At 43.2% G+C, this 24,350-nt stretch overlaps 1 protein-coding gene across 2 annotated transcripts; it reads right to left on the bottom strand.

The window, feature by feature from the left end:
• Positions 1-809: 809 nt before the first annotated feature.
• LOC138737225 (5-hydroxymethyl-dUMP N-hydrolase-like) lies at positions 810-23,250 on the bottom strand. Of its 2 annotated transcripts, none has more exons than XM_069887913.1 (4): positions 22,870-23,250; positions 9,813-9,884; positions 8,694-8,804; positions 810-1,048 (listed from the first exon to the last, which is right to left on the bottom strand). In XM_069887913.1, the coding sequence occupies exons 1-4, from the start codon at positions 23,243-23,245 to the stop codon at positions 936-938; spliced, it is 672 nt and encodes a 223-aa protein (XP_069744014.1). In that variant the 5' UTR covers positions 23,246-23,250; the 3' UTR covers positions 810-935. The 2 variants fall into 2 exon arrangements, with proteins under 2 accessions (XP_069744014.1, XP_069744013.1); XM_069887912.1 differs by lacking the exon at positions 810-1,048 and adding an exon at positions 1,061-2,742.
• Positions 23,251-24,350: the final 1,100 nt, after the last annotated feature.

Raw genomic sequence — 24,350 nt, 5'->3', positions numbered from 1 at the left:
AACGTACAATGTACAAACTCTTTACAGATAGGGTGGGATTTGAACCTTTGTCCCAATCACTGCTGCGTAAAGGCATTGCGCTAACCGCTATGCCAACCATGCTGGCCAAAGGAGAAAACTGCAGTGACTTCAGATGTTGCTCCAAATGCCGAATCCCTCAGGCCTCTTACGTAAACACAGAGTTGCAGCATTTGTGATGTTTGTCATCTCTGAGGTTTCACCAAGTTTTCCTCAAAGATGTTTCGGCTGATTCCAACTCACAGAATGGTCAACAGTAAGTAAAGGCAGAGTCAATTTACAGAAGAGCGCGCGATCTTTACGCAATGATGTCATCTGTGGTTTTATGTTCATTTGAGTGTCCTGGATTGAGTTTAATTTCCAAACTTGATATCAAATCCTGCAGGACAATAGGCAATTGGTTTGCTGCCATACCTCTTCTAAAGGGCAAATACAAATCTTGTTGAACATGGATTTGTTGAGTCTTGCACCTTAGTTCCAAGTCCTGATCCACAAACCAATGTGCTACTCATCTCAACCTGTCCCCATTTTTGCTTGTGTTACAGAAGTAATATTTCAGTTAAATGTTTGGGGATATACTGCAGACAAATTGTATAATCTCCGTTTAATTTTTGAGCAAACAATTTTGAATCAGTAATACTTCATTCGACTACTCTCAGTTTGGGACTGCAGGATTCCTAGAGTCTGGTTAGATTGTTAATGTGTGCTATCCAGTTTTGTTCACAGGCTGTACAGGGATGAAAATAAGAGGGGCTATCACATATTTTTAATTTTACCAAAACAAATTCTCCTCCAGAGATCTTGTACTTTAATTCGAATGCATTTCTGTGTACACAAGTACAAAGCACCAGTTAACATGATTGATATACTATGAAAACCCCCTTTTAGAATGCAGTAGGCAATAATTTTAGCCATGCCTAGAGCTGCTGCTCAAAATATTGTTGTAGAATACTTTCCACTTTCTCCACCGAGTAATCTTTCACGTGGATGTTTGTTCCATTCGCTGCCCCTCGAATCATTGCAGAAAGAACTAGGAGACAAATTGTTTAATAAATCACATGTCACCTTCTGGAATTTTATTTGTATTTTTTGTGGCACGTCTTACAGAACATAAATCCAATCACGGAAGCTTTCTCCATGCACATCCCCCAGATGCTATTGTTATGGATGTACACCAAATGCAGATAAATGGGACTAGCCCAGTGTGCCAACTTGGTCAGCATGGATGAGCTGGGCCAAAGGCCTAGATGTTTCCACAAAGGGAGGACTTGGCCACATTTAATATGCCACCACACAAGCAGCTGGTTGATAGGAAAAGGTTTAGCAGGTTAAGCACAAAGTGGGAGAAGTTCGAAAACGAGACAGAGTTCAGGGCAAGGCTGTGAGGGGAGCTGGTCAATATAGGATGAGGATCTTGTCAGAGAAATAGGTGAGATTTATCAGGGACAGGCAGCTGGGATCATGCAAATCCCTTGAAGAGCATAAGTGATGCAAGAGTCCCCATCACTGATGTCAGAGCAGAACAAATGGGATGGCATTGTGTTGCAGTGGCTTTCTCCAACTCCCGTGAACTAAATACACCTGGACATTTTTCCACATTTTCACTCCAATTTGAAAGTGGCATATCGTTGATAAGAGCTTGGTTAAAAGCTACAATCATGGTATCTATGGCAGAGAAACTAATCCCCCCCCCCCCCACCAGTCTGTGGTATCTTGGGAAGAAGACTGTTGAACCAATCCCTTTGTTTTAAAAAAAAATCCACAGAAGTTTTGGTCACCCAACAACAGGAATGTTATCAATAAGACTAAAAAAGTGCAAAGATGCTGGATCTTGAGGCACCGAGGTACAAGTTAGGACTTTATTCCCTGGAAGAATGAGGGGAGATTTCAGAGGTGTAACAAATTATGACAGGTAATCAGTTACTCTCAACCTTTTATTCACTATAGCCTCTAGGACTGTTTATACCCCCCCACTTCCCTGTAAAGCAGTTGCAATGCAAACTAGAAGACAGGTTAAAGGTGAAAAGGGTGAAAATGAAGGGGAACTTCTTCACACAGAGAGAGGTGGGAGTGTGGAATGAGCTGTCAGCTGAAGTGGTGAATGCGGGCTCAATTTTAACATTTAAGCAGAATTTGAACAGGTACAAGGTCAGTAGGACTAGGAAAAATAAGTTTGGCACAGATTAGAAGGGCCTGTTTCTGTGCTTTCGTGTTCCAGGGAGAGGACTTCTTTACATCATCAAATGCGTGCCACTCGATGCGTCCGCTTTTCCCCTCGTATTCACCACCACCTCGGGACACTCACTAACGTCAGTTGCAATTAACTTCCCAAAAATCTCTCAATTCTTTTGCTCCACGGAGACAACTTCTCCATCCAGTCAGCCTTGGTGATTCTAGTAAATCTTGCCTTAACCTTCTCAAGTACCTCTACCTTGTTCAGTGATCTGACCAAAATGGCACTCCTGTGCTCTGAGATGTTTCAAGGTCTGTTCTATTGTTGTGGTAGTGTACTTGCCTTCGTCGGGAGCAGTGTTGGCTGCTGCAGATGATGTACGCGATACGATGCGCAGGAGTGTGTGTAAGCTTGAGTACGGGTGTTGAATCTCATACACAGCAGCAGGAGAGGGAGAGTGTCAGGATCTCCCATGCAGCAGCGAGCCCATAAGATGGTCAGAGGAGTTTGGCTGGGTGGTGTTTGGGGAGTTGAAGAATGCAGTGTCATGACTAGGGAATAATTAAAAAGGTCGACTTGATACTGTGGTGAAAGAAATGAGTGAGTATTTTATTTGTTTGTAACCTGTGGTAAATCAGTGCTGTTACACTATGCCTGGTTTGATGCACTCTGCTTCTATTTATAGAACTCGGGATGGTGGTTCCATTTGATTCCAAAATGTCTCACCACTTTGAAAGCACGATATAGAAGGGAGCCCTGGCCCTTCTGATTTTGACCACCTTTCAGAATGTGTCAATGTCTTCATTTCTCCTCGTTCTCTGCCAAAATGTGTCGTATATCTATTATAGAACACACATTACAGCACAGTATAGGCCTCTGTACTCTGTGACAACCTCTGGAAACCAACTCCACCACAATCTAATCCTTCCCTCACACGCACAACCCTTTATTTTTCTGACATCCATGTGCCTGAGTCTTTTGAATGACCATATTGTACCAGTTTTCATCACCACCCCCAGCAATGCATTCCAAGCACCCACCACTCGAGTAAAATAAATCTTACCCCTGGCATCTCCCCTAAACTTTCCTCCCCTCACCTTAAACAGATGCCCCTGCTATTGTTTCTCCAAGGAAAAGTTGCTGGCTGACCATCCCTAATAATCTGATAGACCTCAATTAATTCACCTCTCATCCTTTGTCACTCTGTCAACCTTCCTTCATATGAAACTTTCTCCAATCCAGGTAAATCTGCTCTGTCCCCTCTGCAAAGCAGCCGACCAGAACTGAACACAATATTCCAAGTGTGGTCCAACCAGAGTTTTATGGAGGTACCATTCATTACCTCTCAACTCTTGAACTGAATCCCCTGACTAATTTCAGCCCTATGCCTTCTTAACCACCCTATCGATGAGCACAGCAACCTTTGGCAATCCATCCACCTAGACCACTAGATCCCTCCGTTCCTCCACTTAAGAATCCTGCCATTGACCACATTCACCACCCTCAAGTTTGACCAAATGAAGTGCATCACTTCACACTTACCCTGATTGAACTTCGTCTGCTCTTCTCCACCCAACTCTGCACCGTCAACATCCTGTTGTAACCTGCAACTACCTATGCTATCCACAATTCTTCCAATCATCTGCAACCTAACCGACTATCTCTTCATCCATGTCATTTATAAAAATCACAAAAAGAAGGAATCCCAGAACAGATCCCTTTGGAACGCCAGCCAAAGTTCCATGGTTCCCATGCCTTGTGACTTTCTCAATGGACCTTGAGAAACGTGTTACTAAAATCCATACACACATCCACCTCCTTTCCTTCATCAATTTCTTTTGACACCTTCTCAAAAAACTCAATTAGGCTCATGAGGCACAAGCTACCCCTCACAAAACCATGCTATCCCCTTAGAAGTTTATGCTTCTCCAAATGCTCATAATTCCTATCCCCAAATATCATCTCTTGTAGTTTCCCCACTTTCCACAGAAGACTCACTGGTCTACGATTCCCAGGAACCTCTATCTTACCTTTCTTAAACAAGAGGACTACATTTGCCATTTTCCAATCTTCTCGTACCTCTCCTGTGGCCAGGGAGGCAGCAAAGGTCATCAGCAAACCCCCTCCCAGCAATCTCTTCCTTCACTTCCTCGAATAACCTGGGAGATTTAGAAGATCCAATACAGCCTCTTTCTTAACCTTGCACATTAGCCTGCTCTTTATGTTAGCCTCTCCCGAGGTTTCTTACTTTCTTCCACACCAAGGCCTGATCAGATGAATCTGAGGACACTGTGGGAAGCTTTAGAGGAAACTGCAGGTGCCATGACTTGAGATTTAGGATTCATCATTAAATTTTAAATTTAGATACGCAGCATGGTAACAGACCCACAAGCCTATACCACCCAACTACATCAATGAAGAGCAGGTGAGGTGCCAGAAAACTGGAGGGTGGCAAATGTGCCTCTATTCAAGAAGGGCTGCAGGAAAAAGCCAGTGAGGCTAAAACGTTAGTAAGTTATTAGAGAATATTTGGAGAGAGAAGATATAGATGCCCTTAAATGGACAAGGGCTCATTAGGAATAATCAGTACTGTTTTGTAAGTGGGGATATATCTCACTGTGTGTTTTTTGAACACGTGACCAAGAAGGTAGACAAGGGCAAAGTTGTAGATATGGATTTCAGCAAGACACAAGGTCAGGTTTCGCACTGAAGGTTCCTCTGGAAGATCACATGGGATCCAAAAGAGCAGAAGGGACAGAAAATTGGCTTCAGAGTAGAAAGCAGAGGGGTGATGAAGGAAGGTTGTTTCTGGGACTGGAGACAGGGTTTGGTGCTGGGTCTCTTGCTGTTTGTCATCAGCGACTTAGATGAAAACGTACTTGGCATGATTAGCAAGTTTGTGGATGACATGAACGTGTCTGGTATTGTAGACAATGGCCAGAAACAGCAAGAGGATTTTGATCGGTTGGGAAGGTGGGCAGGTGAAGGGGTACCAGGTACTGGAACCACGATGCGAGACTGTGCCAAGGGCACTGAGGTTTCCTGATTGTGTTGGAGGTTCGTATCTGGAGCTTGGGGTGCCTATGGTTTGGATTGGACTCTGTGTGAATGCGGGGGCTGTGGAAGCACTGGAGGTGAATCCATGGACACTTGGGGACTCTCTTTTGCTTCTTTCTCTGACTGTAGGAGATGGTTCAAGCAATTTTTAGGGCAGACAAAAGCAAATCCTGGATAATATTGCACTATGACATGACAATAAAAGAATTTTGAATGGAATTTAATGCATAAAAATGTTGAGGTGTTGCCTTTCTTGAAGTCTAACTTGGGTGTAAGTGACACAGAATGGGAGGGATGTAGGGCTACAATCGTGCAACGAATGACACATGCAATTGGGATGCTGAAGAGGAGAAACGTCAGTTAACTGCTTCTCGAGGAAGGGAAACACCTTTAATGGCCTTGCACGGACGTCGTTTCAACTGGATGTACCTGCTGACTCTTAAAGGTAACACTGGTCACTAGCCCTTTTTACACTGAAAAACCATGATATTGCCATATGCATAACCCGTCTCTGGAAGCCAGCTTGCTTGTTCACACAGAACAGAAAAAAAGCCAGCTCCGTGAGTCCTTTCACACAGCAAGCCGGCTTCCTGAAGCAAAAGAGGCAGGACATGCTACAGCAATGTCAGTGCCTAGTGTGACGTTGTGTGAAGCGAAGAATCTGATTCGGTGGGTCTGGACACGAGGGTTTTCAATCACACGTTTGCTTTTATTAACACAAAATTATAGAAGAGTGTGGGAAGATGTTAACGGGAATAAAACACATGCACAGTTTATAAAGGAGCGTGGGAAAATGTTACGGAAGTAAAACACATGCACAGTTTATAAAGGAGCATAGGAAAATGTTACAGAAGTAAAACACACACAGTTCATGAACGGTTGACTATTTAATTCTGTTGATTTTAGACATTCAAACCCAAAAATAGTTAGGACTGCCGAGATTGAGGTAACAGAATAGTTTTCATTATACCAACTGTAGCTATCTACAAACAAATACATGCCAGTTTATTAAGTGTCTGTAAATGTTTAATTGTTGATATGATAATCAAATTGTAATCTGAACAAACACAGGAGATATGCTTTACCTGCTAACTTCAGTCGGCAGTTGCAAGGGCAGGCTAATGCTTGGTGATGTTGACAGTTAAGCTGCTGTATGGTTGACTTGCAAGACACTGAATGTTTATGGCAATAGGAATTGTACTCAACACTCCTTTAGTACACTCTTATAAGACCGTAAGACTTAGAAGCAGTAATTGTGTACTGCTTAACATTTTGCCACACTCTTCTACAAACCGTCTGTTAATAAAAGCTACGTGTGATTACAAACCCACTGCATCTGATTCACGCAAGCAGTGCCAACATTAGCACACTACACACCTAGTAGTGTTCCCTGCTCTACTCTCTGTGCACCTATGACTGAATCTTTTCTGGATTCAACATTGCGACGTCATCTTCCCTTGCTGTTTCGACCTGGCATCACGGGTCAATTATTTTAGACTGGTCTTGCATCAATATGCTCCACCCGAGACTACCTTCCTTGGCCGATCAAAGCTGGGTTAAGTCTAGACCCCCACAATCTGCCTTCAATGTTCTCACAGTGTCCGAAAGACAGATTTAACCCAGCTTTCAAATGCTGTGTAAAAAGGGCTACTGTGTATAAATATCTGTCGTGATACATTTGAGGCACACTTGGGTCTTGAGTGGCAAACTGTTCAGTTTCCTACACTCAACTGTGACAGCTTCATGCAGAACAAATAAAGCGTAGATTTGAACTTTGCTGAGTGTGATGGGTGTTACAGTAGCATAAAAAGAGAATGAACAAACCTCTGATTTAACACCGTAATAGTGGTCACAGGACCATAGAGTGGTCAAAAGGGCCTTCAGTAGTCAGAGTATTGTGTATGGAAGGTGGGAGGACATGTTACAGATGTGTTCAGTTCTGGTCACTGTGCTCTGGTTTCTGTACAAGATAGCTAAGAAAGCGTCTGGTAATCTGGTATACTGGTCTTCAAGAGTCGGGGAAAAGTAAGGGTGAAATCGTGGCACTGCTGGCACAGACCCGGATAGAGTGGGGACCAGAGATTCAGTGCTCCTCTACAGGGTCCAACAGCCCAGTTCTAATGCCAGTGGCTCTGTATGGGCTTTAAACAACCGGTAAAAGGAACAGTCTGTTTTTATTTAAAATCCTGCAACCGTGGGGGTCTGTGCCCAAGAAGATGGCACCTGTGTTGGCAGCAGCCTTGAGGGGTTGCAGACTCTGGGTGGGGGGGTCAGCACTCCGGCAAAGGGCACCAGAAATGGGGAGAAGCAAAGGAGGCGATGATCACAGCAGCAAACCAGCTTGGGGCTCAGTGGCTGAAGCATCCAAACAGGCTGCTGGAGACTTGTTCATGGGAATCAGGTATCAGATACAGAATTTGAGAGGGTGCTGAGGGCAAGAAGGGGTCACAAAGGGCATCAGGCGCTGAAGAATTACTGCTTCTATCAGAGGCTTGGATTTAGAGCTTAGTTGCCGACAAATAGAACAGAGGTCAGTGCAGCTACGGGAGCACTGGAGGCAAACCAGTGACTCTGAAGTTAGTCCCTTTTGCTTCTCATTCTCTTACTGTAAGGGGTGTTGGACAACACTAATGACAACTCTTTGTCTGCCTTAGGGCAGACTAAAGGAAATTTTGTATAATATCACATTTTCTGTTTTATTACATAAACTAATCTTGAATATTCAGTTCAAGAGCCATGAGGTAATTTTGCAGCTCTATAAAACTCTGGTGAGATCACACTTGGGAGTATTATGTTCAGTTCCAGACACCCCATTACAGGAAGGATTTAGAAGCTTTAGAGGGAGGGCAGAGTGATTTACTGGGATGTTGCCTGGATTGGAGAATGAATCTTATGAAGCAAGGTTGATCAACGGATGATGAGAGGTGATTTAATAGAGGTGTACAAGATTGAGAGATATAGATAGGGTTGACAGCCAGCGCCTTTTACCCTGGGCAGCAATGGCCAATACCAGAGAACATTTGTTTAAGGTGAGTTCGGAAAAGTTTTTTTTAAACACAGAAAGTGATGGGTGTCTGGAATACATTGCCATGGGTGGTGGTGGAGGCTAGTATAGTATTAGTAGACTTTTAAAACAGGCACATGAATGTAATAAAAAGAGGGGTTGGGGCTGTGAGGTTAGGAAGGGTTAGACTGATACTAGAATATGTTTATATGGGTTGGACAGCAGTGTTTGCCAAATGGCCTGTACTGAGTTCGATGGGGAGCTGCATTCCCTTCAAGGAAGGGGCGAACTATTGCGTCTAAAGCAAGAAGGTGGGAAAGTGAACAACTGATAAACTTGTAACTTTAACAATGGGCTTGGTTTTTTTTTATATAAACAGAGTGAAGGGGCTCAGGCCCCAAGTTTGTTTGAAGATTTTCTATTTGCATTAGAAATACCCACCATATTTTGATGGTTTTTGGAACAGGCAAAGTATCTTCTTATTCATGGACGCTGCTCTTCCAATTTCATAACCGACACCCAAGGAAGGTTGAGTGACCTCTGCCACAATAACTGTTGAGAAAGAAATTTCATGATGTAATTTCACCCATCACCTTCCACATTCAACACATCATGGGTGTGGCAGAGTAAATTGAAGGTTGAGAAAATGCTATTTCATTGGTTCGTCCACCTTAGAAATAACAATAAAATGGAGAAATCATTTTTAAATTGGTGAGAGACAATGGCATTACTTGTCAGAGGAACCTGGATTTCCTTTTACGCGATTACTACATGTACAGCAAACAAAAAGACAAATGGTATGTTGGCATTTGTTACAAAAGGACTTGATCATTATCCAAGCAGCTCTTGTGGAACAGAAGTCTCGTGAGAATGCTTCAACAACAGTGCCTCTCTCTTCCAAAAGATATTCTGCCGTAGCACATGTTTGTCCTGCTAAGAGAGATTAAGCAGGCGGATCTTTATGGTGGATTTTGGAAAGTGCAGACATCGTCTCAAAAACAAATTATTTCTGGGCTTAGATGTATGACACCAGTAATCAGAAAGTAAAGGTCGGAGAATAGCTATTGGGAACACAGAGACAAGAAAAATATTCTCCAATCCAGAGGACAGTGACTCTAGAATTTTCTGAGGTGGATTTAATCACTGACCAGAGCCAAGTAGTTGATTTTTGATATGAAGGAATAAAAAGTGGCATTGAGGTAATGACCAGCTTTACTCAATGCCACATGAGTTCGTGATCCTCCAAAATCTTCCATATAGAATTTAAACTGGTGGTGGGGAGGGTGTGCTTAAGGAGGAGTTTCTTCTAAAAAGAGCAGAGACCTTGATTGAGTTGAATCTGAAATACGTTCGCTCACGGAGTGAATGAGCCCCGTGTTTTGTTACTCACTGGATCTCTACCACTTTTTAACTATAGAAAAGTGGAATATATCCCACTCCCAAATCATAGCACCTTGGACTATCAGTCCAAATAGTGCAGATGGTGCATAGTTTTAGAGCTGTGACATTGCCACAGTGTTACTCTCTTCAGGCGAATGCAGTGCAGCCTTTCAGACTCACCATCAGCCTCCTGCAGCCATTGCAAATCTCTGTCATGGATATATTTATCATCAACTTCCAGTCCACCCTCACCTGTGGGTAAAACAGATGGGGAATAAATTATGACATGTAGCTGAGAGCAAGGAGAGGCTCAACAATGGGCCTGAACGTCAGTCAACCATCGCATCACCACATCACCACCCAGTATGAAACACGACAAGCAGATGGTCGACAGATCGAATCACAAGGTGAAAAGCACAAAGACACTACAACCATGAGCAAATTTGCAGGGACTTGGCAGGTCAGGAATATCTTGGAGAGAAATGGGTCAGGACTGCTTTTGCCAAAAATTAGGGTCCCAATCCAACATGTTGACTGTTCCTTTCTCTCCACGGATAATTTGTGTCCTGCTGAGTCCATCCAGCTTCTCTGTTTGCAGATAAAACAATGTAATTAGAAAAAGGGTGCAATCTTCACAAAATGGGTTGTGTCATCAAATGAGAGCTAGTTTGACACCTCTGAAGCTTCCCTCGAGTTCCTCACCTGTCCCGCCATACCCGAGAAATGTTGTTCTGGGCTATTGTTTGGAAATCCCTACTCTATTTTCTGGGCTCCACCTTACTGAAGGCAGTCTGTCTTAATGGACGATTGCCTGGATAAACACACAAATCAGTGATCAGTGGGGGATTAGAGTTGGAGGAAATTTAAGTTCTTGGGAGTCACTATCTCAGAGGATCTTTCCTGGACCCAACACACCAATGGCGTCGTGAAGAAAGCACCTCTACTTCCACAGGAATTTGCAGAGGTTTGGTATGACACCAGAAACCTGGCAAATTTCTAGAGGCGTGGTGGAAAGTGTGCTGACCAGCAGCACCACAGAATGGTATGGGGAACACCAATACCCTTGAGTGTAAAGCCCTCCAAAAGGTACTGGACATAGCCCTAGACAAAACCCTTTCCACCACTGAGAATATCGACAGGGGACACTGCCATCAGACAGCAGCAGCAATCATCAAGGATCCATGAACCCAGTATATGCTCTGTTGTGATGGATTATATCATATTTTATATTGTATATAGATATGTTTTTGAAGGAAATAGACTGTGGGAGTATTGTAGGACACAAACACTTCACAAAACAGATTTCATTTAAAATACAAGAGCTTTGCTGAAAGGGAGTCATGCAGGCACCGGGAACCTTTGCAAAGACAATAAAACAAGGAGGCTGCTTTGCTAAAAAATTTCAAAAGAAAGTGGAAATGGATTATTGTTTTAAAAAGCAAAAAATGAACGGACTCAGAAGTTTGGGTCCAGTGCTGCAATCTGTCTGGATGCAGTTTGGTATTCCAAGAAGGTCATGTGGTTTTGCAAGGAGAGAGAGAGAGAGAGAGAGAGAGAGAGAGAGAGATCTAGTTTCTGCAGCATTGGCAAGCTGGCAGCTTGTTGAAACCCCATCTTGAGGATGGGTTGAGTTCTGAGTTCACTCTGTTGAAAGCCCTTGTGGTCTATACAAGAGGAAATGGCTGGCTAGAGTTTCACCTGAAATAAAGGAAAGAAGAGGAACTCTATGGGGAACTGCAGAAGAGGTTATCATTTGGAAAACCCTGATGGGCAAGTTTCTTCAGCAAGACACTGAAGTGACTGATCAGAGGAAATCAGTTTGTGTGTGTCTAACGAGCAACTAATCTCTCTCTGAAACCAACAAGAACCTTCCTGAGCAGTAACCCTTTAATCACCAGAGCTTGGTGATAATACATAAAGGTTAAATTCTGTGCACAGTATAAGAATTGCCTGATACCACTGACTTTTGGAGGAGTGAAATTGGACTGTGAATCAAATAACTTTTCTGAACTTATACTCCTTATGTACACGTGCGCTTAGAATGAGAAGAGGGTTGTTAGGTTAAGTTAATAGTAACAAGTTAAAGTTTGATCCTGTTTTTATGTTTTTATTTATTTTTTTATTTTTCACACCATAAACCACATTGACCATGATACATACGTTTTCCTTTTCAAATATATACAGTGCCATTTTCTCCCACCCCCCTCCTCCCATCCAACCCTCCCTACCTCCCCACCCGTCCATTTAAAGTACAAAATCTAGGATACATTAAACCAGTCAAACAATGTTGTCATTCAATAAAAATAAACAAGAAATTCCACTGAGTCAATGCTTTTCATTTTCTTCTCCTTTCGTTAATTTAGGTAGTGAATGTCCCCGGTAGGTTTTCTCTATTGTGTTTCATGTAAGGCTCCCATATTTGTTCAAATATTTCAATATTATTTCTTAAACTATACGTTATTTTTTCTAATGGAATACATTTATTCATTTCTATATACCATTGTTGTATTTTCAAATTATCTTCCAATTTACAGGTTGACATAATACATTTTTTTGCTACGGCTAGAGCTATCTTAACAAATCTTTTTTGTGCACCATCCAAATCAATTCCAAATTCTTTGTTTTTTATGTTACTTAGGAGGAAGATCTCTGGATTTTTTGGTATATTGTTTTCTGTAATTTTATTTAATATTTGGTTTAGATCTTCCCAAAATTTTTCTACTTTCTCACATGTCCAGATTGCATGAATTGTTGTTCCCATTTCTTTTTTTACATCGAAAACATCTATTAGATACTGTTGGGTCCCATTTATTTAACTTTTGAGGTGTAATGTATAGCGTGTGTATCCAGTTATATTGTATCATACGTAACCTCGTATTTATTGTATTTCTCATCATTCCAGAACATAACTTCTCCCATGTTTCCTTTTTTATCTTTATATTTAAATCTTGTTCCCATTTTTGTTTAGTTTTACCATTTGTTTCCTCATTCTCCTTTTCTTGCCGTTTCATATACATATTTGTTATAAATCTTTTGATTATCATTGTATCTGTAATCACATATTCAAAGTTACTTCATTCTGGTAACCTCACACTGCTTCCTAATTTGTCTTTCAAGTAGGATCTCAATTGGTAAAATGCCAGCACTGTATCTTGAGTTATATTGTATTTATCTTTCATTTGTTCAAAGGATAATAATCTATTTCTTAAAAAATAATTTTCTATTCTTTTGATCCCATTTTTCTCCCATTCTTTAAAGGAAAGGTTATCTATTGTAAAAGGGAGTAACTTATTTTGCTTCAATATTAGTTTTGGTAATTGATAATTTGTTTTATTCCTTTCAACATGAATCTTTTTCCAAATATTGAGTAGATGATGTAATACTGGAGAACTTCTATGTTGTACCAATTTTTCATCCCATTTATATAATATGTGTTCAGGTATCTTTTCCCCTATTTTATCTAATTCTAATCTAGTCCAATCTGGCTTTTCCCTTGTTTGATAAAAATCTGATAGGTATCTTAATTGTGCGGCTTTATAATAATTTTTTAAGTTTGGCAGTTGTAAGCCTCCTTGTTTATACCATTCTGTTAATTTATCTAGTGCTATCCTCGGTTTCCCCCCCTTTCTATAAAAATTTCCTTATTATTTTCTTTAACTCCTTGAAGAATTTCTATGTCAAGTGTATTGGCAATGCCTGAAATAGGTATAATATCCTTGGGAAAATGTTCATTTTAATACAGTTTATCCTTCCTATTAGTGTTAATGGTAAATCTTTCCAATGCTCTAAATCGTCCTGTGATTTTTTCATTAGTGGATAATAATTGAGTGTATATAGATGGCCGAGATTTTTATTTATTTGTATACCTAGGTATCGTATTGCTTGCATTTGCCATCTGAATGGTGATTCCTTCTTAAATTTTGAGAAATCCGCATTATTCATTGGCATTGCTTCACTTTTATTTACGTTAATCTTGTAACCCGACACTTCTCCATATTCCTTCAATTTCTTATATAATTCTTTTATTGATAGTTCTGGTTCTGTTAAGTATACTATAACATCATCCGCTAATAACCTGATTTTATATTCCTTGTCTTTTATTTTTATTCCTTTTATATTATTTTCTGCTCTTATCAATTCTGCTAGAGGTTCTATAGCTAACGCGAACAATAAGGGTGATAGTGGGCATCCCTGCCGTGTTGACCTGCTTAAGTTAAATTGCTTTGATATATATCCATTTATTGTCACTTTCGCTAACGGTCCCTTATATAATGCTTTAATCCAATTAATATACTTCTCCGGTAAACTGAATTTTTGCAATAATTTGAACAAATAATTCCATTCTACTCTGTCAAAGGCCTTCTCTGCGTCTAAAGCAACTGCTACTGTTGGCGCTTCACTCCCTTCTACTGCATGAATTAAGTTAATAAATTTAAAAATATTGTCTGTTGTGCGTCTTTTTTTAATAAATCCAGTTTGGTCTAGATTTACCATTTTCGGTACATACTCTGCTAATCTGTTTGCTAATAGTTTAGCTATTATCTTATAATCTGTGTTAAGTAAAGATATTGGTCTATATGACGCTGGTGCGAGTGGATCTTTCCCTGTCTTTAGTATTACTGTAATTATTGCTGTTTTACATGAATCTGGTAAGCTTTGTGTTTTATCAATCTGGTTGATTACTTCCAGGAGGGGAGGAATTCTTTGGCTTGGCTTCGCGGACGAAGATTTATGGAGGGGGTAAAAAGTCCACGTCAGCTGCAGGCTCGTTTGTGGCTGACAAGTCCGATGCGGGACAGGCAGACACGATTGCAGCGGTTGCAAGAGAAAATTGGTTGGTTGGGGTTGGGTGTTGGGTTCTTCCTCCTTTGCCTTTTGTCAGTGAGGTGGGCTCTGCGGTCTTCTTCAAAGGAGGTTGCTGCCCGCCAAACTGTGAGGCGCCAAGATGCACGGTTTGAGGCGTTATCAGCCCACTGGCGGTGGTCAATGTGGCAGGCACCAAGAGATTTCTTTAGGCAGTCCTTGTACCTTTTCTTTGGTGCACCTCTGTCACGGTGGCCAGTGGAGAGCTCGCCATATAACACGATCTTGGGAAGGCGATGGTCCTCCATTCTGGAGACGTGACCCATCCAGCGCAGCTGGATCTTCAGCAGCGTGGACTCGATGCTGTCGACCTCTGCCATCTCGAGTACTTCGACGTTAGGGGTGTGAGCGCTCCAATGGATGTTGAGGATGGAGCGGAGACAATGCTGGTGGAAGCGTTCTAGGAGCCGTAGGTGGTGCCGGTAGAGGACCCATGATTCGGAGCCGAACAGGAGTGTGGGTATGACAACGGCTCTGTATACGCTTATCTTTGTGAGGTTTTTCAGTTGGTTGTTTTTCCAGACTCTTTTGTGTAGTTTTCCAAAGGCGCTATTTGCCTTGGCGAGTCTGTTGTCTATCTCATTGTCGATCCTTGCATCTGATGAAATGGTGCAGCCGAGATAGGTAAACTGGTTGACCGTTTTGAGTTTTGTGTGCCCGATGGAGATGTGGGGGGGCTGGTAGTCATGGTGGGGAGCTGGCTGATGGAGGACCTCAGTTTTCTTCAGGCTGACTTCCAGGCCAAACATTTTGGCAGTTTCCGCAAAGCAGGACGTCAAGCGCTGAAGAGCTGGCTCTGAATGGGCAACTAAAGCGGCATCATCTGCAAAGAGTAGTTCACGGACAAGTTTCTCTTGTGTCTTGGTGTGAGCTTGCAGGCGCCTCAGATTGAAGAGACTGCCATCCGTGCGGTACCGGATGTAAACAGCGTCTTCATTGTTGGGGTCTTTCATGGCTTGGTTCAGCATCATGCTGAAGAAGATTGAAAAGAGGGTTGGTGCGAGAACACAGCCTTGCTTCACGCCATTGTTAATGGAGAAGGGTTCAGAGAGCTCATTTCTGTATCTGACCCGACCTTGTTGGTTTTCGTGCAGTTGGATAATCATGTTGAGGAACTTTGGGGGACATCCGATGCGCTCTAGTATTTGCCAAAGCCCTTTCCTGCTCACCGTGTCGAAGGCTTTGGTGAGGTCAACAAAGGTGATGTAGAGTCCTTTGTTTTGTTCTCTGCACTTTTCTTGGAGCTGTCTGAGGGCAAAGACCACGTCAGTGGTTCCTCTGTTTGCGCGAAAGCCGCACTGTGATTCTGGGAGAATATTCTCGGCGACACTAGGTATTATTCTATTTAGTAGAATCCTAGCGAAGATTTTGCCTGCAATGGAGAGCAACGTGATTCCCCTGTAGTTTGAGCAGTCTGATTTCTCGCCTTTGTTTTTGTACAGGGTGATGATGGTGGCATCACGAAGATCCTGAGGCAGTTTACCTTGGTCCCAACAAAGCTTGAAAAACTCATGCAGTTTGGCATGCAGAGTTTTGCCGCCAGCCTTCCAGACTTCTGGGGGGATTCCATCCATACCTGCTGCTTTGCCACTTTTCAGTTGTTCGATTGCCTTATATGTCTCATCCAGGGTGGGAACCTCATCCAGCTCTAGCCTTAGGGGCTGTTGAGGGAGCTGGAGCAGGGCGGAATCTTGGACTGAGCGGTTGGCACTGAAAAGAGATTGGAAGTGTTCTGACCATCGGTTGAGGATGGAGATCTTGTCGCTGAGGAGGACTTTGCCGTCTGAGCTGCGCAGCGGGCTTTGGACTTGGGGTGAGGGGCCGTACACAGCCTTTAGAGCCTCGTAGAAACCCCTGAAGTCGCCAATGTCCGCGCTGAGCTGTGTTCGTTTGGCGAGGCTAGTCCACCACTCATTTTGGATCTCCCGGAGTTTGCGCTGAAGATGGCTGCATGCGCGACGGAAGGCTTGTTTCTTCTCTGGACAGGACGGCTTTGTAAGGTGAGCCTGGTGGGCAGCTCGCTTCTTTGCCAGCAGCTCCTGGATTTCCTGGCTGCTTTCGTCAAACCAGTCCTTGTTTTTCCTGGAGGAGAAGCCCAGTACCTCTTCAGTGGATTGCAGTATGGTAGTCTTCAACTGATCCCAGAGGGTTTCAGGGGACGGGTCCGTGAGGCGGGTTGCAACGTCGAGCTTTGCTTTGAGGTTTGCCTGGAAGTTTCCTCTCGCTTCGTCTGACTGCAGGTTTTCAACATTGAACCTCTTTCTGGGGGCTTTATTGTTCCTGGGCTTTGGCTTGAAGTGAAGGTTGAGCTTGCAGCGAACCAGCCGGTGGTCAGTGTGGCATTCCGCGCTAGGCATGACCCTGGTGTGGAGCACATCTCGTTTGTCACTTTCTCGCACCAGGATGTAGTCCAGGAGGTGCCAGTGTTTGGATCGGGGATGCATCCAGGTGGTCTTAAGGCTGTCCCTCTGCTGAAAAAGGGTGTTTGTAATGACAAGTCGCTGTTCTGCGCAGAGCTCCAACGGGAGGCGCCCATTGTCGTTGCACTTGCCGACGCCATGCTTGCCCAGGATTCCTGGCCAGGTTTCTGAGTCTTTGCCGACACGAGCGTTGAAGTCGCCCAGGATGACAACCTTGTCGGCTGTAGGGGTACGTTGGATGAGGTTGCGCAGGTCGGTGTAGAACTTGTTCTTTTCTGCTGGTTCCGCCTGGAGGGTTGGAGCATAGACACTGATGAGGGTGATGTGACGCTTGTTTTGAAGTGGGAGTCGCATGGACATGATTCGGTCCGAGAGGCCTGTCGGAAGGTTTTCGAGTTTGGAGGCAATGAAGCTCTTGACCATGAAGCCTACACCAGATAGGCGTCGTTCATCCGAAGGCTTGCCAGACCAGTAGAGTGTGTAGCCCGCGCCGCGTTCTTGGAGGCTGCCTACATCTGCCAGGCGGACTTCACTGAGAGCGGCTATGTCGATGTCAAGTCTGAGGAGTTCATGTGCAATGAGGGCAGACCGACGTTCAGGTCGGTGGCTGTCAGCCTTGTCTAGCATGGTTCTGATGTTCCAGCATGCTAGCTTGAGTTTGTGAGCATCTTTTGAGGGGGAGGACGTGGAGGGGGAGGACGTGGAGGGGGAGGACGTGGACCTGTCCTCGGGCCTGCGCAAAGGAGCTTTTAGGTGGAGTGCAGTGCGCGCAGTACTGGCCCCACCCTTTACACCCATGGTTCGTGTGCCATGGCCAAGCAAGCTGGGACGTGGCAGCGAGGTCCTTGGGTCGTAGGTTTTATATCGGAGTGGCCTTCTCCTATGCAGGTTTCTTACCCGGGCTGGAGGGGCCTGCCTCCCCTCCTAGATCGGTCCATACTGCCCGGACCGGGGTCGAGGCCGCCGCAGTTCACCCTGTGCCTGGATTGGGGCCGCCGCCTCCCACTCTCTGCCCGGATCGGGGCCTTCGCCTGCCCCACTCGACCGAGGCCGGGGCCGCCGTCTCCCCCTTGCTTCTGCCCGGATCGGGGCCGCCGCCATCTACCCTTCGCCCGGTCCGGGGCGGAATTAAGGGGAGGAATTAATAAATCTTTAAATGTTTTATAGAATTCTATTGGGAATCCATCCTCTCCTGGTGTTTTATTTGGTAATTTTTTAAATTATCTCTTGTATTCCTACTATTTCAAATGGTTCTGTTAATTTATTTTGTTCCTCTTTTTGTAATTTGGTAGTTCAATTTTAGTTAAAAATTCATCTATTTTCCCTTCTTTCCCTTCGTTTTCAGCTTGGTATAATTGTTCATAGAATTCTCTAAAGTTTTCCTTGATCTCCTTTGGATTATATGTGATTTGTTTGTCTTTTTTCCTTGATGCCAATACCATTTTCTTAGCTTGTTCTGTCTTAAGCTGCCATGCTAGAATTTTGTGCGTTTTTCCCCTAGTTCATAATATTTCTGTTTTGTCTTCATTATGTTCTTCTCCACCTTATATGTTTGTAGTGTTTCATATTTTATTTTTTTATCTGCCAATTCTCTTCTTTTAGTTGTATCTTCCTTCATTGTTAATTCTTTTTCTATATTTACTATTTCCCTTTCAACTGCTCTGTTTCCTGATTATAGTCCTTCTTCATCTTGGTTACATAACTTATTATTTGCCCTCTAATGAACGCTTTCATTGCATCCCATAGTATAAACTTATCTTTCACTGATTCCGTATTTATTTCAAAATACATTTTAATTTGTCTTTCAATGAATTATCTAAAATCCTGCCTTTTGAGTAGCATGGAGTTTAATCTCCATCTATACATTCTTGGAGGGATGTCCTCCATCTCTATTGTCAATATTAAGGGTGAATGGTCTGATAATATTCTAGCTTTATATTCTGTTTTTCTTATTCTATCTTGCAAACGAGCTGATAACAAAAATAGGTCTATTCTTGAGTATGTTTTATGTCTACCAGAGTAATATGAATATTCCTTTTCATTTGGGTGTTGTTTCCTCCATATATCCAAAAGTTGCATTTCTTCCATCGATTTAATTATAAATTTGGTTACTTTGTTCTTTCTGTTAATTTTTTTCCCAGTTTTGTCCATATTTGAATCCAAATTCAGGTTGAAATCCCCTCCTATTAATATGTTCCCTTGCGTATCTGCTATCTTCAAAAAAATATCTTGCATAAACTTTTGATCTTCTTCGTTAGGTGAATATACATTGAGTAGATTCCAAAACTCCGAATATATCTGACATTTTATCATTACATATCTCCCTGCTGGATCTATTATTTCCTTTTCTATTTTAATTGGCACATTTTTACTAATTAATATAGCTACTCCTCTTGCTTTTGAATTATACGACGCTGCTGTTACGTGTCCTACCCAATCTCTCTTTAATTTCTTGTGCTCCAATTCAGTTAAATGTGTTTCTTGCACAAATGCTATATCAATTTTTTCTTTTTTCAGTAAATTTAGCAGTTTCTTCCTTTTAATTTGGTTATGTATTCCGTTAATATTTAAAGTCATATAGTTCAGCGTAGCCATTTCATACTGTTTATCTTCCCTTTCCGTTTCTCCATCATCACCTTTCCTTCTTATCCATTTCTGCTTTCTTGTTTTAAACACTTTATAAGACAACATTTCTAAAACATCAAACATTTTCCTTATTCTCCTATTTAAAACTTCTTTAACCCCATTCTCCCCTCCCCCTCCTGAGTTGCCCTTTATCCCTTGTCGGACAACCACATCTCCCCTCTCCATTTGGATTTGCCAATTCACTCGCAAAAGTCAACTGATTTTGTAGTGACCGTAACTCCTCCCCACCCAGCCCCCCCAGAAAAGATTTCAATTTTCATATGTAACAAAGGTCACTCTTTTAATTCCCTCCTTATTCCCTCTATTCCCTTTGCCTCCCTTATTAATTCTTGTCTATACTCTATATATTTTCCTCTAAATACGGATACATTCATGTATACACAATATATATACACACATATACCCCTTTACACACATACATAGAGTTCGTGGTCATTTTTACTCTCATTACATGTCTTCATCTCTCTGCTTGTTTTGTAGTTGTTCTGCAAATTTCCTTGCTTCCTCTGGATCCGAGAATAGTCTATTTTGTTGCCCTGGAATAACTATTTTAAGTACCGTTGGGTACTTTAACATAAATTTATATCCTTTTTTCCATAAGATCGTTTTTGCTGTATTGAACTCCTTCCTCTTCTTCAGGAGTTCAAAACTTATGTCTGGATAGAAATTTTTTTTTTGACCTTTATATTTCAGTGGCTTTTTGTCCTCTCTTACTTTCTTCATTGCTTTCTCCAATATACTTTCTCTTGTTGTATATCTTAAAAATTTTACTAAAATGGACCTTGGTTTTTGCTGCGGTTGTGGTTTCGGGGCTAAAGTTCTATGTGCCCTCTCTATTTCCATTTCTTCCTGTAATTCTGGTCTTCCCAGGACCCTGGGGATCCAATCTTTTATAAATTCTCTCATATTCTTGCCTTCTTCATCTTCCTTAAGGCCCACTATCTTTATATTATTTCTTCTATTATAGTTTTCTATTATATCTATCTTCTGAGCTAACAGCTCCTGTGCCTCTTTAACTTTTTTATTAGATTCTTCTAATTTCTCTTTTTCGTCTTCCATTTCTACAATTGTTTCTCATTCTTCCATATTTTCCACTCTTTTTCCTATTTCTGACATGGCCATTTCTATTTTATTCATTCTTTCTTCTGCATTCTTAATTCTACTTTTTATCTCATTGAATTCTTGTAATTGCCATTCTTTCACTGATTCCATATATTCTTTAAAAAAAGATACATCCATTGTCTTGCCTTTCTCTTCTTCTTCCATTTCTTTCTGTTCTTCTTCTTCTTCTTCCTCTGGGTTGACCATCTGTTGTTTCCTTTTTACCCTCTTCTTTCTTGTTGTCGTTATTGTCTGTGTTCTGCAGCAGGTGTCTCTCTCAGTTGTGGAGATCGACTCCGCAGCTGTTCCCCCCTCCCATCAGTGTGTTTTTTTTCATGCGCATGCGCGGTTGCGCACTTTTACTCGGCTCTGTGAGCCATTTTTGTAGTCCCGAGCCCAGGACTTCCACTGACCTGAGGGAGCGGGCTTCTCTCTCCGCGGCGGGCCTCTTCGGACAGGTAAGGCCTTCACCTTCTTCTTCCGACATTCTTTCTTCCTCTTTTCTTCCCGTTGTTTTCGACTTTTCTCTCTTCGCTGCCATTTTCTTCTCACCTTTACTTTTACTTTATTATAAATTTTAATCTTGTACCTTTGTGCTTTGTGTTTTTTTTTAACTTTTCGGGAGAACTGGAATTCCCTGACCGGCCACTACTCCATCACGTGACTCCTCTCCTATTTTTATGTTTAAAGAAAATTATAAGTAACTTTTGTTTTTGTAACCATTGGTCTTGGTGAATGAATATTGCTGCTGGGTTTTGGGGTCCTCTGGGCCCATAACACTGTTTTCGTGCTACCATCAGGAAAGAGGTATCGGTGTCACAAGACAACCACCACCAGGTTCAGGAACAGCTGCTACCCTTGATCATCAGACTCCTCAACAACAAACTCAATCAGGCTCATTGAAAAACTTTTACTTTTGGACTTTATTGATTTGTTTCCCTACTATGTATTGCAGTTTGTTTACACTTCGTTTGTTTACATGTGTACGTATATTCGGTAGTACAAGTAAATGGTAATTTTGCCTCACCCACAGGCAAACGATTCTCAGGGTTATGTGGTATCATGTATGTACAGTACAACTCCGTTTCTTCGAAGTGGTCAGGACCGGATCCATTTCGGATAAACTGTTTTTTCAGAGAACTATTCATTGTTTTTTTAAAAACAGCCCAATAACAACAGCAAATCACTGTAACAGCGTTTATACAACAAGTGAAGGCATTTTAAGATTTAAAATAAAGTTTAATTCTCACCAAAAAAATGTTGGCCACTGCCGATCACTGACACTTCCTCACAGTGGCCCCACTCATGCCGGGAGCCTGAGGGTCACAAACCCGTTTCAGGAGCACCAGGATCACTGCTGCCGGTACCGGGAGCCCGAGGTCCCTGGTCAGTTCAGCTCCAAAAAAAATTTGGATAAATGAGAATTTCAGATATCCTGCTTAACCTGAAATTATTATTTTTTTTTTAAATTTCGGATAATTGAGGATGTTGGAGATCCGATTTTGGATAATCGGAGTTGTACTGTACTTGAAGAAGAAATCTGAAAACAGTTTACACCAAAATCTGTCTTCATTAACAAAAACTGAGACAGGGTTCACCCAAACTGTTTCAATCCCAGCAAACAAACCTGCCAGCCCCTCTGCCCCAACTGAAGAATTGAGAAGTTTCCAAGTGATTATTTATTTTCATTTTCCTTCGTTTAACATATATTACCACGTCCCTTCATGGTATCTTAATTATGGTTAACCTGTATTATAGTCTGTTTTATCTGGGAAGCTGCAGCAAGACTTCATGCATGGGTGCAATAATAACCAGGTTCCACTTAACTGAAAAGTGTCAAACATGGCTTATTGAGGAATCTTCACCCCAAACTAACTGCCCCAATCCCACCCCTCCTGCCCCCATCCCCACCCCTCCTACCCCCATCCCCACCCCTCCTGCCCCCCACCCATACTTCCCCCCATACCCCACCCGTACCAGCCCAAATGAGCCCATCTCCTCCCACCCAAAGGCCTAGTCCATCCCCAAGGGAGGGAGCACCCTCACCCAGACGGAGAGAGCATGTCCAGTGGGTGGGAGCCACACCCCCCGTCCTGTCCCCAGCGGGTGGGAGCCACCCTCCCCCCGTCCCATCTCGTCCCCCCCAGTGGGTGGGAACCGTGCCCGTGCCCCCCGTGCCCCCCGCGCCGTAGGAGGGGGCACCGTACCGGCGATGTCCGGGTGGCTGACGTGCTCGGTGAGGACGCGGCCGAAGCGCTGCAGGTGCTGGATGATCCGGGAGTAGATGAGCGCGTCCTGCCGCCCGCCCCGGATGCTGCCGCAGAAATAAATGCGGAGGCTCATCGTGAGCAGACGCCGCCCGTTCTCGCCCGGGCAAGATGGCGGCCGCGCGGCGGCGTGGGCCCCGCGCGCGGGGGGCGCGCGCGCACACAACGGCCCGGGGGGAGGGGCGGCAAGCCGGCGCGCGCGCGCGCGAGCCCGTGGGCTGGAGGGCGCCAAGGTCCGGGAGCCCAGAGGCGGTGGCAGGGAACGGGCCATCGTGGTCCTCGCCGGGTCTGGCCTCCATCGGAACTCGGCCTCCATCGGAACTCGGGTCCCTGGACGGATTCCGGTCCGTTCGCTCAACGCCAACAGCTGCCCCCCTGGACGAGGACCCCCCCCCCCCACTCCAGACCATAAGAGAGGGTGCGATGGGCCCGAGGACCCCCAAACCCAGCAGCAATAGATATTCACCCAGACCAAGTAAAGTTGTTTTTAATGATCTTTAAATGTGAAAACAGGATCACACTTTAACTTATCGCTACTAACTTAACTCACCCAACTTAACCCCCTTCTAATTCTAAACACACGTGTGTAAATTCGAGGAAAGGTCTTTGGTTCACATTCCAATCTCACTTCTCACTCCTCCAAGTTCACTGGTTGCAGCCAATTCTTATACTGTGCAAAGAATTTAACATTTATGAAGTTCACCAGGCTTTGGTGCTTGAAAGGGAAATGGTTATCACTCAGGAAAATTCTTGTCGGTTTTCAGAGAGATTTGGTGCTCGTTGGACACAAACTGATTCCTTCTGATCAGCCACGTCAGTGTCTTGCCAAAGAAACTTGTCCCATCAGGGTTTTCCAGATGATAACCTCTTTCTTTTAGGTCACCACAGAGTTCCTTTTCTGTTTCCCTTATTTCAAGTGAAACATTATGCAGCCAGCCATCTCCTCTTGTATGGACCACAAGGGCATTGACCAGGCGGAACTAAGAACTCACAACCTGTCTTCAAAATGGGGTTTTTCCACAAGCTCGCCAGCTTGTCCCGTTCCAGTCCCAGCTACTGTTGCTGAACTGTAGAACTGAATTCTCTCTCTCTCTCTCTCTTACTCAGGGAAAACCACATGACCCTCTCGATCGGCAAATTTCACTCAGACAGACTGCAGCTCCGTATCTAATCTTCCAAGTTTGTTCATCTGTTGCTTTCCAAAACAACAATCCATTACTCCACAGCATGTCCAATTAACACCTACTTGTGAAGTCCTTATAGTCATCCTTCAAAGTTTCTGCAAAGGTACCTGAAGCCTGGACTGTCTGGCTTCAGTGGAGTTCCAGCATTCTCAATGAGACCTGTTTTGAAATGTTTGTATGTGACCTACTCTAAAAAAACAGCCACAATTTATCTCCTTTTAAAACATATTTATATAC

Source organism: Narcine bancroftii, chromosome 6, assembly GCF_036971445.1.
Source record: "Narcine bancroftii isolate sNarBan1 chromosome 6, sNarBan1.hap1, whole genome shotgun sequence".
Lineage (NCBI taxonomy): Eukaryota > Metazoa > Chordata > Chondrichthyes > Torpediniformes > Narcinidae > Narcine > Narcine bancroftii.
Note: the sequence above shows the minus strand (reverse complement) of the source record. Positions and strands in the feature narration are given on the sequence as shown.

Excerpts from the sequence above, each read along its gene's own strand:
- LOC138737225 (XM_069887912.1), bottom strand. The coding sequence starts at position 23,245 with ATGGAGGCCGAGTTCCGATGGAGGCCAGACCCGGCGAGGACCACGATG. Across the intron at positions 9,885-22,869 it reads CAGCCACCCGGACATCGCCG|GTGAGGGTGGACTGGAAGTT; the intron begins GTACGGTGCCCC and ends TTTTACCCACAG. Across the intron at positions 2,743-8,693 it reads CCAAAAACCATCAAAATATG|TCATGACACTGCATTCTTCA; the intron begins GTGGGTATTTCT and ends ATTATTCCCTAG.